At 47.9% G+C, this 14,137-nt stretch overlaps 1 protein-coding gene across 1 annotated transcript in view; it reads right to left on the bottom strand.

The window, feature by feature from the left end:
* The window catches only part of NPL (N-acetylneuraminate pyruvate lyase), a 50,151-nt gene that overhangs the window by 22,086 nt on the left and 13,928 nt on the right, over nt 1-14,137 (bottom strand). Inside the window, exon 3 of the mRNA XM_075528165.1 lies at nt 2,665-2,738. Within this exon, the coding sequence (XP_075384280.1) occupies nt 2,665-2,738 (74 nt within the window). The remainder of the gene's footprint in view (nt 1-2,664; nt 2,739-14,137) is intronic.

Raw genomic sequence — 14,137 nt, 5'->3', positions numbered from 1 at the left:
CTGAGTTGCTTGCAGAGATTATGGCCTGAGTGTTCTCCCTATTGCACCGCATCCAGTACTAGAACCGTTCCTCTAGCCCTTGTGTTTCTCAATTAGGTGTTTCTCTATCGAAGCCCAGGAGTGTTGCTTATTTTAAAGTTACCATCAGGGGTGGAGGTGACCTCATGTTTCCATTTCCACTTCTGACCCTGTCTTTCTTTGACCTTCCGCCTCCCCAAAGCAGAAGGCCAATTATGACTTGTAACTGGAAATCTGTTCTTGCTACCAAGGAGCAAACTCACTGCCATCAAGTCCCTCTGACTCTCTGTGGCCCTACAGGACAGAGTAGAACTGCCCCTGTGGGTTTCTGACACCGCAATTCTTTACAGCTGGGGTGTCAAACTGGCGACCCGTGGGCCGCATGTGGCCCCCAAGGCAATTTTTTGTGGCTCACAATGCTCTGAAATAAAATGAAAATAGAAAAATTGTTATGAAGAAAATAGCGCTTAGGGGAGATTGAGGCCATACCGTACACACAATTCCCTCGTTACATTTTATTTCAGAGCATCATGGGCCACAAAAAATTACCTCAGGGGCCACTAGTTTGACACCCCTGCTTTACAGAGTAGACAGTTTCATTCTCTGACAGAGCAGCAGATGGTTTCAAACTGCGGCCCTTGTAACGTAACATGTAACCCCCTATGCCACCAGGGCGCCCTTTGCTATCAAGGACAGACAGCAAGTATTTTAAATGGAGGCAGAGACAACCACCCACACTTTAGGTCATTCTCCTGAGCTCACTCGCTAGCAGTGCTCTAGTATGATGCTTTTTTTTTAAAGGCAATTCATAATGAAGCACAAAGAAGATTAATTAATCTGTCCTGTGTCAAGCACACTCTTGTATTTCTTTTTCCTGGCAACCACCATGCCAAAGTGAGAGTCATTATTGCCTCTCCCAGTGGAAGTGTGAGATTCTGAAGCACTACCTCGTCTAAGTCTGGATCCAGCTCTGCACGATTCCCAAAACGCGTCATCTTTCCTTTCACTCCAGTCTCCTCATAATGAACCAAAGGATGCATATTACTGGGACCTAATACACAAGGAGGAGCCCTACGGGCACAGTGGCTACACGCTGGGCTGCTGACTGCAAGGTCAGCAGTTTGAAACCACCAGCCACTCTGTGGGAGAGATGGGGCTTTTCTCCTCCTGAAAAGAGCTGTCGTCTCAGAAACCGACGGGCAGTTCTACCCTGTCCTGTCGGGTCACTTGACTTGAGACAGTTAGTTTGTTTTTTGGAATGCACTGCAACCACTGCCACTGTGTGGTTTCCACTCATAGCGACCCACTGTAGGGTCTCTCTGAGACTGTAAATCTTTATGGGAGCAGACAGCTTCATCTTTTCCCCTTCACCTGGCTGGTGGGTTTGAACCACTGGACTTGTGGTTGGCAGCCCAATGCTTAATCTGCATTGAAGTGGGCTGAGTTCATATGGAAGAATGGCACACGAGGCTTGTGTTGGACAACTAACAAAAAGACTGGTTCAAACCCACTCGGTGGCAGAGTGGAGGAAAGACCTGGTGGTCTGCTTCTGTAGAGAGAACTGCCAGGGAGGCCCGTGGATCAGTTCTCCTCTAGAATATCTGGTGGTACCTAGGCACCAGAATCAACTCAACAATAGGTTTGCTTTTGTTTATTTAATACATAAAGTGGCACTTTGTCTAAGTCACTGAGCAAACACAGGATGGACAGAGAGCCAGGGGATGTGGGAAGCGTGCTTGTATCACTCTTGGTCCTGATGCACTTCCCGAGGACTCCAGTGGAGACCTTCTGTATACCCGGAGAGACCTGGGGCTTTCTGAGGAGGAAGAATCAGGTTTCTTCCCAAAGCTCAGAGCTTGCTGTGTGTGGGGAACACGTAAAGGTTCTGTATCAAGTTCCACCTTTGAGACGTGGTCTGGAACACCTTATCCCAGAAGTGACCATGGGAACCTCCAACTAAAGGGGCTCCTGCTGCTTGAGCACCAGGCCAAGGTGCAGTGTTTTCAGAATGGCAACCAATCCATGGGGCCAAGAGCCAGAGCCCAGTGCATGGGCTTTGGTCCAGGTAAGCGCAGCCGTGAGGCGGAAACCTTGCCCGCACGCATCGGTGGGGTGTGGGGGCACCACCACTGGGCTGGGTGCAGCATTCAGGATCTTTCTGACATTCACCATTGGAAAGGTCAGGCCATTCTTAAGAGGTGGGAACCCTAGGTTTCGCTGCTGCTCTGCCCCATTAGCTGAGCAGTCCTGGGTGACCTAAATAATCTATCTGAGCCATTGGTTTTCATCTCAAAGTGAGGATTCACATGGTGCCCCAGCTGCCACATTCGAGAACTTCCTGAGGTGTCTGTAGATCCCAAAGTAGTCCCTCTAGATGCCTTAGCCTTCAAACCTAAATAGGGGTTTGAGTGTCTTAAAAAAAGAGAAGGGAAGAAAAGTAAAGTCGAAATGAACTTGGAGTCTTTAGTAACAAGTTCATCTCAAGTAAACTAACAAACAAAATTCTCTATAAACTCAAACAGCAGTTCGATTAGTCCTCAAGACCACGGCTGTTGCTGTGACTTCCTGACTTGCAACCAGGTGGGAGCGAGCTGCTTTCCAAAGGGGTGAGCCAGAAACGTGGAAGAGAAATCCCTAAAGACTTACCAAATATGCTCTTCACTCCCTGTTCCTCCACAAGGTAGTCCACATACCGACCGATGACAGAAAAGTTGATTTCTCTAAAAGACAATGGGAAGATGGCAATCATAGAGACTTAAGTGTCTTAGTTGATGAAGGCCCAGATTGTTTGTTAACCAAACCCACTGCATTGGGTGGATTCTCTTAGGGTTTCTGAGACTTTGCCAGTCTTTACAGGAGCAGACAGCCTCATCTTCCTCCCTGGAAGCAGCTGGTGGGTTTGAATGGCTGACCTTGCGATAAGCAGTGCAAGGGCTCACTTGACAGCACCGCCAGAGTCACCTGTCCTGAGTCCCCAGTCTACACACCCAGACCTAAGTTTCGATTTCCTGTAACTTTTTAGCCTTCGCAGGTGTGGAAATCCAAGTCAATCAACAACTTACCTGAAAACAGAAACCGAACCTAGCTAATCAGGTCTTGCCTGCTCAGTCTAACCCAGTTTAAAAGTGCCTCTTAGTCCCAAAAAGAACAGGCTCTCCAGCAGCTCTGCCAACAGAGCTTCCCTGCACTGTGTCTGTGCCCACAAATGCTTGTCTGCCTTCCAGACCACCCAGTCTCCAGTTTATGAACAGCAAAAGACAGTTGATGAGTTTGTACTCAATGTTAATATGGGTGAGTTTTATTTTCAATCTTAGAATGCAGTGTTTTCGGGCCCACACAGACCTACCAGGCCAGAATATGCATTCTAACCAGATCCCCCTGTCAATTGCATGTGCTTTGTAATTAGAAAAGCTGCGACCTTGTAAGGATTTTAGGCTTCAGGCGATAAGGACCCTTCCGATTAAGATGGCACTGACTTTAAAACCTAGAAACCAACATGCATGCAAATAGGATCCAGGGCTCTGTTCTGAAGTTAAAGGCACAGGTGGAGAATGAAACCACAAAGGAAAACTGTACAGTAAGTCTAGGTTAAGTAGTACCAAGAATAAGCAGTACCAGAGCTGCCTCTTGCATGTCTGTGTTTTTCCTTTTTTTAAAAAAAAATTGTTTTATTAGGGGCTCATACAACGCTTATCACAATCCATACAAACATCAAGCGTGTAAGGCACATCTGTACATTCACTGCCCTCACCAGTCTCAAAACATTTGCTCTCCACTTAAGCATCAGGTCCTCATTTTTTCCCCTCCCTCCCTGCTTTCCCTCTCCCTCATAAACCCTTGATAATTTATAAATTATTATTTTGTCATATCTTGCCCTGTCCGATGTCTCCCTTCACCCCCTTTTCTGTTGTCCATCCCCCAGGGAGGAGGTAACATGTAGATCCTTGTAATCAGTTCCCTCTTTCCAACCCACTCTCCCTTTACCCTCCCAGTATCACCACTCACACCGCTGGCCCTGAATGCATCATCTGCCCTGGATTCCCTGTGCCTCCAGTTCCTATCTGTACTAGTGTATATCCTCTGGTAGACTTGCAAGGTAGAATTCGGATCATGATAGTGGGGGCTGGGAGAAACATTTAGGAACTAGAGGAAAGCTGTATTTTTCATCGGTGCTACATTGCACCCTGACTGGCTCATCTCCATCCCTCTGCAAGGGGATCTCCAGTAGCCGAGAAATGGGCTTTGGGTCTCCACTCTGCACCCCCCCACCCTCATTCACTATGGTAAGTTTTTTTTGTTCTGATGATGCCTTATAACTGATCCCTTCAACATTTCGTGATCGCACATGCTGGTATGCTTCTTCCATGTGGGCTTTGTTGCTTCTGAACTAGATGGCTGCTTGTTTACCTTCAAGCCTCTAAGACCCCAGACGCTGTATCTTTTGATAGCTGGGCACCATCAGCTTTCTTCGCCACATTCGCTTATGTACCCATTTGTCTTCAGCGATCGTATCATGGAGGTGAGCACACAATGATATGATTTTTTTTTATTCTTTGATACCTGATAACTGATCCCTTTGGCACCCTGTGCTCACACAGGCTGGTGTGTTCTTCAACTTGGGCTTTGTTGCTTCTGAGCTAGATGGCCGCTTGTTTATCCTCAAGGTTTTAAGATTCCCAGACGTTATATCTTTTGATAGCCGGGCACCATCAGCTTTCTTCACTACATTTGCTTATTCACCCGCTTTGTCTTCAGCAGTTGTGTCGGGAAGGTGAGCATCATAGAATGCCAGTTTAATAGAACAAAGTATTCTTGCATTGAGGGAGTACTTGAGTGGAGGCCCAATGTCCTTCTGCTACCTTAATACTAAACCTATAAATATAGGCACATAGATCTATTTCCCCATCTTCATATATAAAGACATGTACATGTCTTTATCTAGACCTCTATAAATGCCCTTTGCCTCCCAGCTCTTTCCTCTATTTACCTTGACTTTCCTCCTGTACCAACCACTATCATGCTCAGTCCCCACCTGGGTTTCAGCAATTCCTCTTGGTTACATTACCCTTGATCATGCCCTACCAGGCTGTATTTTTTGTCTTATGAACATACCTTTCACTTTCCTATGGTATTCCTTTAGAAAGAAAAGCAAAGCATTTATTGCATCCAGGAACTGACACCAAAGGGAAAGGGTCTAAAAATTGGGGCTATTCAACGATGGATTGAAAACTGACTCCTGGCAGGGGGTTAGATGCTTAAAATAAAGGAATCATAGGGAATTGTTGTCCACGATGTGCAGAGAGAAACACACAGAATCATGGCCAGGTATGTGGGAAAATATACTTCACTGCAGTTATGAGTCACTATTTCTGAAATATCAGCCATTAAAAAAACCTGTGGCGCACAGCTTTACTCTGATACAGAGGTTGCTTTGAGTCAGAAATGGCTTGATCATGTCATAAAGCAAGATCACCAAGCAAAACCAAACCAAACTCACTGCCATCAAGTCAATACTGACTCCTAGTGACGCTGTGAGTCAGGGTGGAACGACCCTGTGGATTTCCTGGACGGTCACTGCAGAGAGGCCTCGTCTCTCCAGGGGCAGCTGGTGGCTGCAAGCTGCCAGCTTTGCAGGGAGCAGCCCAGCTCATACCTACCGCAGGGCTCCTTCACAGAGTCTTCTGCAAGCAAAAGTCACAGCGGTTTACCCAGGCATAGAGCCTGCCCGGTCCAGGAAGATGTCCATCTTCACAGAGTGAAAATGGCTGCTCTGGTGGACAATGAGGAAATCCATTTTGCATAGTTCGGGCAGGGACTGAAAGCTACAAAATCACAATTGGTTGAGAGACAATTGGGAGTCAAAGGCAGTCTATCTGAAAGTGAGGACTTAGCAGGGTAGGTGGACAGCCTCTGAGAAACACCTGCGACCAGATGGACTGACTAGTTTGTAGAGAGAAAGTTCAAGGGGAGGCGGAGAGTCACCAAATCAAACGCTTTATTTTCTAGACGCTCCACAGACAGACACTCCACAGACTACAGAACACGGCGACCTGCAGTTTGCACAGCAAGTCCCTTCCCAGGGGAAATACCAACAACTGTACTGATCTTCTGCTGGATGCAAAGGAGCGACTGCCGAGGGAATGACAGTTAGCAAAGGCATGGTTACATTTCCCCAGGAAAACTGAGGGGCATACTTGCCTTACCAGGCTACACCCGAGGCTTGTTCCCTCAATCTGTCCCTTTTGATCCATTTGCAAGTTTTTGTTGCTGAGGTTGTTTTGTTTTTTCTCCTAGGCTCTCCTGGCGCTGTTATTCCAGCAGTCCTCATTTCTGCTTTCCTAGCGAAGGTAGAAGGGACTGATGGAGGTGGAGCCTTGCTGAGAACCTGGAGCGGACTCTGGGCTAACCACAGGGGAACAGAGATCATGTCCTTGGACAGCACCTGCTCTTCATTCCTGGCTAAAGGATCTGTGCCCTCATCTTTGCCGGAGGAACTATTCATGAGGGCAACCGCTTACCTAAGAGATCATCAACTTCCTCTCTTCCCAAATTAGCGTGAGTCAAGGCAGGATAGAAACGGGAGAGAGGGGCAGGCACAGAGAAAGGAGGAGAGGTTGCTGTGAGAAAGCATCTTTGATTCTCATATTTTCTCTAAACTTCACTCTTAGAACGATATCCATCCCATTTGTGGTTATTAGCTGCCCTTAAGTTGGTCCCAACTGTGTGGGAAACAGAAAGATTTCTCCCAAGTCGCCTTCCCCCAAATATGTTAGACTTAGGACACTGCTTGCAGCTACTGGTAAATGATTCTCAAGCTACCTCCCTGAAGGCAGTCAGTTGCCAGACTACCATCTGGTCCCACCACAAGTAGGGTCCACTCCCTGCTGTCAAAGACAATGGGCTACTTCTCCCTAAAGGCTTGGGACCATCAGACTGGTCCCTGTAGATGGGGTTTACACCCTACAGATAATGGTTTCTATAGTGAGCCAGAGAACAGGTGAAACCTGCTCAGGGACGTCCAAAGTTAGGCTGCCATTCTGAATCTAGGATCACCCATCTTTTCACATGTGCCCCCAGCCCCTCCCCTTCCTATTGTGTGTATATCCCTAGATTGTCCCCCTCTCATTGCTGTATAGCCTATAGTGCAAGCCCTTCCTGTGACTTATGTCTTTACCTGTAATTAGTGGGCTCGCATGCGCCCCAAAGATATATAAGCCTTGGTTAGCAATAAAGATACCCCTTGGCTCTCTCGTCCGCTCCCCCATTCACTCTGCCTGGTCCTCGCTCTCCTGTTCCCTCTCCCCTTGTCCTCCTTCCCCTCCCCTCTCCACGTGGACACCGAGTGAGGCTGAGGTGAGCATGCTACCATGAAATGTGTCTGACTCCATTATTTCAGTCTCTCTTCTATCTCTCATGCCATGACTTGTCCCTGAGTTTGTTGGCTCCCCTATTACCCCTGCCACCCCTCCTCTCCCATGTTCCCCAGGGACTGCTGGTTCTGTTGCTTTCTCCTCGGGATTGTTTGTCCTACCTATCTTATACAGATAGACATAGAGAGGAGAAAAAAACAAAACAAAAGCTGATACATAGTACCAGGTCTGTCTGCTGACCCTTTCTTGAGTCAGAAGTCTATTTTCAGGATTCCTCAGGGACTTTGTTACTTTGCTCACCTTATTGCCCTTCCTCCGTGGTTCACCCCTCTGTACGTGGGGCAGACTGTTGTCCACCATGTTTTGACCCCAGCTGGAAACCAATAGATGTGCTCCACTCAAAGATGGTGGCTGAGCACAGGCATCTGCATGTGCTGCTCCTCAGAGTCCTGCCAGGAGCCATCTTTTGGCTCCTGAATACTTAAGGAGGGAGGATTGTGGCAGGACTTTTGGAAAGCAAATGAGAGGTAGGGGAGGATCACTTGAACTTACATTTCAAAGAGGTGGCTGCCAGGAAAATGCAGAGCCAAACTTCACATTTTTAAAGGCTACAGCCTTTCTGTAACCATCAAGTCTGGATGAATCCCGGAAAATATTGCCTGACCCCCGCCCCGCCCCCCCCCAATCAATCTCTAAGCTTTAAACTAAAAGGATTCATCCACGGTCTTTTTAAAACAACAACAGTTTAGCTTAGCTCGAGAATGTCTGTCATGAGCACTGTCCTCTTTCAAGCTCTTTTTAGATGGGATCAAACTGACAAGAGCAACCCGAGAAACCAGACACAGGAAACTCTTGCAATGGGGAGTGGGAGCAATTTGGAAAAGGAGAGGGAGGGCAAGGTTGCCTGCCTAGCTCAACGGGCGCAATCAGTCATGGAGCTGTGCGTGTGGAAACGGTTGAACTGGCGTCCTGCTACGTGTACTCTCACCACGACCACACACAATTAGGGTCTGCAGACCCTTGAAGGGGCATATTATTATTTAAAGAGAGAATGAGTTGATAGGAGGGGAGCCCTGTACCCTTTTATCACCAGGGGAACTTAAATCCTTTTAATGGTTACCTGCCCTTACAAACTGGAGGGAGTTCTTCCACAGAGCCTGTAACCCAGCATAACAGGGCACTCCTCTTTCCCCTCTGCTGCCCAATCCTGGCCTCTCCGTCGTGCGGAGCAAGGCAGCTCTTTGCATGTTGGGCAAACATGAATTCCGGCTGTTCTTCCCTGAGGAGAACATAGGGGGCATTCAGTGGCCCAAATGATCTATCTTAGGACGCTCACCCGGAGCCGCCAGTTTGCAGGTCCTGTGCAGATGGGTGTGATTGGTCAAAGCAGACTTGGGGTCACCCAAAGCAAGGCCCACTTAGCACAAGTAGCAAAGGAGGTGGAAGCAACAAGGCGCAGGTGTGCTGTGCAGCTACAGTTAGCAGGGACAACCAGCAAGCAGCTGCAGCAGACTCCTGGGATTTGGGAACGACAGATCCGAAACAGAACATATAACTAGTCTTAGGCAGCAGCGGGTCTGGTGGTCCCAGCACCAAACATCAAACAAGGTCGCTCCTTTACTTTCACATAAACAAGCCTGCTCTCTTCCCAAATAGGCCGTAGTGGGGTTTCTCACAAGGGAGGAACCTGGGGAGCCCTGCATGGGATTTGCACTGCTTTCACTTGGATGTGCGTTCTTTTGGTTTAATCACACAAACCCCTTTTCATTTGGAAAAGCAAGTGGGAGTGCTTGTTTCCAGTTTCGGATACTCTTCAGGAGAGAAACGGACTTACCCAGTCTGGGAGGGTGTAGGTGTGCATCCCTAACGTAGAGCTGAACTCGGCAGAGAACGCTCACTTCCAGCTCGAGCACAAGTGCCCAGCAAGCTAACCTCAAGGTCAGCAGTTTGAAACCACTAGCCACTCCTCAGGAGAAAGACGAGACTTTCTTCTCCCACAGAGTTACCGTCCTGGAAACCCACATGAGCAGCTCTGCCCTGTCCTACAGGGTCGCTCAGAGTCAGAATGGACTCAATGGCAGTGAGATGTATGGCTTGTAGGAAATGCAAGAGTTATTGCTGCAATTATTCTGCAGTAACAGAGACAAGAAATACTTCACCAACACAGTTCACATTTCTATTACTATGAACATCACTTTACAGTTTATGCCCACCTCCCAGGCTGAGGCAAGCGCCTCCTGGAGATAGAGGGCATTCCCTAGGCTTCCCTAGCAGGTGCTAGACACATGCTGGGCAAAGGAGGTGAGTAGGCATTTATGAGGAGGGCGCTGGAAACACCCTACTCGCTGCCTTTAGCAGCACCTCATCTCCACACCTGCATGATGGTTTTCCATCTCACTATGACATTAATCCAGTGAAGGAGAAGGGGCGTATGAATAAAGCAGAAAGGACGATACAATCGAGTCCGTGTGTGAGAAAATAACTCACAGGAAGGACTGATAAATAGTAGCTCGTGAGGCAGAGACGGCGTCAGGGAAAAGGTGGCATCAGAGCTGGGCCTGGGCTGAAGAGGGTGATCTCTTCACCCGCTTTCTCTATAAAAGCCCCGGTGAACCTCGGTTTGTCTGGCCAGGTTCCAGTGACTTCCTCTTCCTGGGGAGTGGGCACAGGAAGATTCTTCCTGGCCTCAGAGGACAGAGCTGGGCTGTGGCTTTTCACCCGGCTCACCCTTCCCAGCCTCCTGTCAACACCCTCAGGCCTTGTTGGATGACAGGCTGCAGTCTGACAAACACATCTAGGCGGACCTTGAGAGTGGTTGATGCATCCTGTCCCCTTTGGGAAAAGTCTGCTCCTCCCAGTAAAATGCGCCCCCCCCCCCAATAACCTACCTAATAGTAAAACTGAGCGTGGTCTCTGTCACCTCACCCAGAAAATGTCCTGAGACTTAGAGCCTTTTCTATGGGGCCCTAAATGAATGCATACGTGTGTGTGGCTTCCTGACGCTGCAGTAAGAGTACAAAAGTCTGGGCAGAGACAGTCACTGGTCCCAGCGGCCTCAGCCACGGGTGCCTGCCGCAGCAGGCTTCGGGAGGCCTGGGACAACACAGGCAGGCACAGCTTGCTTTCGTGTGTGTTGCTGCACTGTGCTTCCCGGATACCGCCCACTCTCCTTTTTAAAAAATTAATTTTTCCCACCCTCCTTTTAAAAACCCAAACCCAAACCAATCGAAGGCTTGCGAGAAGCCTGCATCAAACGAGACCACTGGCAACCATGTCCCAACAGCACGTGCCCACTTGGTGTAATAGTTTGGGAATTCTCACTGTATTTTAATCGTTTTTTATGCTACTGCACACCGAAGAGATCACAGTATAGCGTAAGCATAACTTTCATATGCAAAACATATGAAACAAAAAACACGTGTGCGATTTGCTTTGCGGCAATGGTTGTTTTGTTGCGGTGGTCGGGCGGGAGCTAACGCCAAGATATTGCGAAGCACGCCTGCAGTCCTCTGTGGAACCCTCTCATTCCCTTCCCGTTTCCCCCGTTTCTCCGCCTCCCCAGGGAGGGAGGGAGGTTTAACTTCATGTGGGAGGCATGCATCACTGATCAGGGCATCACTAGAGAGCCGAGATGTGGGTAATCCTTCCTACCTGATGGTGGCTGGGGCTCTGGGGTCACCCAAGAAATGATGCCAGCCTGGCTTTCCACCACCACTTCTTCCTTCAGGAGCCCTTTAGCAATTCTCCCCCCTGGACACCAGCTTGCGGCAGTCATTCCCAGGACTAAGCCCAGCCCTATGTCTCCTGTTCATTGTCTGCAGGTTCAGCTTCTTTGGTCCGGGTCCATGTTCCTCCCCCCCCCCCCCAAATAAAAACTTTTTTTCACATTATGAAACCTAAATACTGTATTTCAGAAACCACACAGTAAAATTGCCAGTTACATTTAGGGTCTCCCTAGAGACGATCACTCATATCAGTTTGACATTTTTCTAATAGCAAATACCCAAAGCTATATCCGCAGAAGATGGCGGACATGCTACTAAAGCTCTGTGCTGAGTCACCAATAGGGGCCTGCGAAAGACGCCACCCCGCATCTCTACTGCCACTGAGACCTCAAACACCATTGGATCAGTCTGATCACGTGGCTCCAATAGCAGAGCATCTTGCCTTAATCTTTGCAGTGTGTTCTCTGGTTCTGGGCCCCCCTCAACTTTCTGAGTCCCTTGGTAAATGGTCTAGGATAGCATACACGAATGAGGGATATGCTGCCTCCAGAATTCACAGAGGCCCATTAGGTATTGATGTCACCTTTATGTTACGGGAGGGGCTAGATACAATAATTTATCCTTCACAAGGAATGTCTTGACATGCCACACATCACTGGACTCCTGTAAATTTCACTGAGGTGCAAAGTGCCTAACATTTTGTAGGGTTAACTCACCACCTTCTAGGATGTAAATGTTTTATCAATAGGTCCAATATGATTAGTATTTCTTCCTTACTGAATTCAATCTGTAAAATGCCATCAATGTAAGGAACCAGTGTGAAATCCTGTTAAAGGGAAAGGTGATTAAAGTCCCAGTGGACTAAATTATGACGCAATGCTGGCGTATTGATCTACTCCCAAAGTAGCACAATGAAGGTATATTGCTGGCTGTTATAGCTGAAGGCAAATTGCTATGTGTGGTCCTTTGAAATGAGAATTGAGAAAAAGGCTTTGTAGAGATCCATAGTTACATAGTTACATATCAGCCATATTAGTTTGTTTGGTAAAGCAATGAAATCACATCTGGACGAGCAGCTGCAATCGAAGTTGGCACTCATTCAGTTTATGGTAATTCACTGTCACTCTTCAGATCCATCTGCTCTTTGCACAGGCCAAATGCATGCGGTTAATTGGGGAGGTGGAGGGAATCACCACCCCTGCACCCTTCAAGTCCAAGTGCACCCTTGAGGGTGGCATTCATCTCTGCAATCCCTTCAGGCAGGCAGTGTCACTTTTGGTTTTCTCTTTTCCTAGGCAGAGGCCGTTCAAATGGGGTCCACTTGGCTTTTCCCATTATGATAGCCCTTATTCCCCATGTTGGGGTTCTAACATTTACGGAATATACCTCTTCCAATTATGCATTCTAAAAAACTCAAACTGCTAATGAGTTGATTCTGACTCACAGTGGTCCTATATAGGGTTTCTGAGGCTATAATCTACAGAATCAGACAGCCCCGTCTTTCTCCTGTGGAGCCGCTTGCGAGTTTGAGCTGCCAATCTTGTAGGTTAGCAGTTCAATGTTTACCCAATAGCGCCCCCAGGGTTCCCTGAACATCCTCACACAAGCAAAAATACACATCACACCACCAAACTCCCATCAAATCAGTTCTGACTCACAGGGACCCGATAGGACAGAGCAGAGCTGTCTCAGTGGTTTCAGGGGCTAAAAATCTTCATGCGAGCAGTCAGCCTCATCTTTCTCCCGTGGAGCAGCTGGTGGGCTTGAACTGCTGACCTAATGCTGAGCAGCCCAACATGCAGCCCTCGATGTCACCAGGACTCCTTTGGAGGCTCTCAAAACTGAACTGATGAGATTTCATCACATTCTCCTCATTTACAAAAACAAGTCAAATGGCAAGATGGCATCAGTTAAACGAGCTGTTTGTTGGCCATCTCTCCTGGTCTCTGGAACTGGGGAAAGCACTACAATGGGTTTGGGGATCCACCAGACCCGCTGTGAGATGGACTTGGGCTACCATTCCATTAATTACGGGGTGCCATGAACCCCTACTCTGTCTGGTGGACCACAGTGACATTTTCTACTATCTTGGAATGTGTGTCAATTCAGAGCCAGTTGCTAGTAATATCTGAAAAGCGATTATGTTCTTTTCCCTAATGAAGTTACTTTCATAAAAGGTAGTAGATCCCTTTCGGACAGGCTGGGAGAAAAATTAACAGTATACATTTTTGGCAGTGTAATGAGGGCCTTCCTCAAGGGGAGCTGGCTCAATCAAGGGGCTATGGGTCTGTAAGCTGACTCAAGTCTGACTGGGGAGCCATGACCTCTATGTTGGCCATTTAAGTTAGACTGACATTCACTTGATCTCGATTTTTTTCCCTGGTTATACAGATCAGGTAAATGTTGAGTTATTGCCCATCTCATTTATTCTTAGGGCCACCATGCCTAAATGGCCAACACTGTTAAGTCCACATGGGTCTATTCTGAGTACTACTCTGACTCTGTAGCCTCGCTTTATCTTTTCTTTGGCAATTAAGTGCCGCCACTTGGCCCCTGCCGCCTTGGGGTCCAATCCACCTCATTGTAGTTAGGTAGGTGTCTTACTTCTGTTAAGTGGAGCTCCCACTGTCACATTTGACGTGTTTGCAGTCTTGAAGGCTACTGGAGCGCCCTTGACACCCTTGTGCCTCACTGTGTGGTAGCAGGTGTGTGCTCTGGGTACTTTCTGTGTGGGTCTGTTGCTCTAACCTGGTTGTACTGTTCTAAAGTGCCAATTTCCCTAAGCCTTTGGATTCCTTCTTCTGCAGGATACCAAGGCAGGCAGATCTGGTCCCTGGGATTGATTTAGTGTGTGCCACCTCATAATTCATGCTTCAGTGAACCAACCAAATCAATGATTAGATTCTTTCCTAACATCTCACGGAAGGAAGGATTTGTCCTTAGTAGATCCATGTCAATAAACTCAGGCTGATGCAACTTTATGTCCTGTGCTCCCTTATCCCACACTCATAATAGCCATCCCCC

The sequence above is a fragment of the Tenrec ecaudatus genome, chromosome 1 (assembly GCF_050624435.1).
Source record: "Tenrec ecaudatus isolate mTenEca1 chromosome 1, mTenEca1.hap1, whole genome shotgun sequence".
Lineage (NCBI taxonomy): Eukaryota > Metazoa > Chordata > Mammalia > Afrosoricida > Tenrecidae > Tenrec > Tenrec ecaudatus.
Note: the sequence above shows the minus strand (reverse complement) of the source record. Positions and strands in the feature narration are given on the sequence as shown.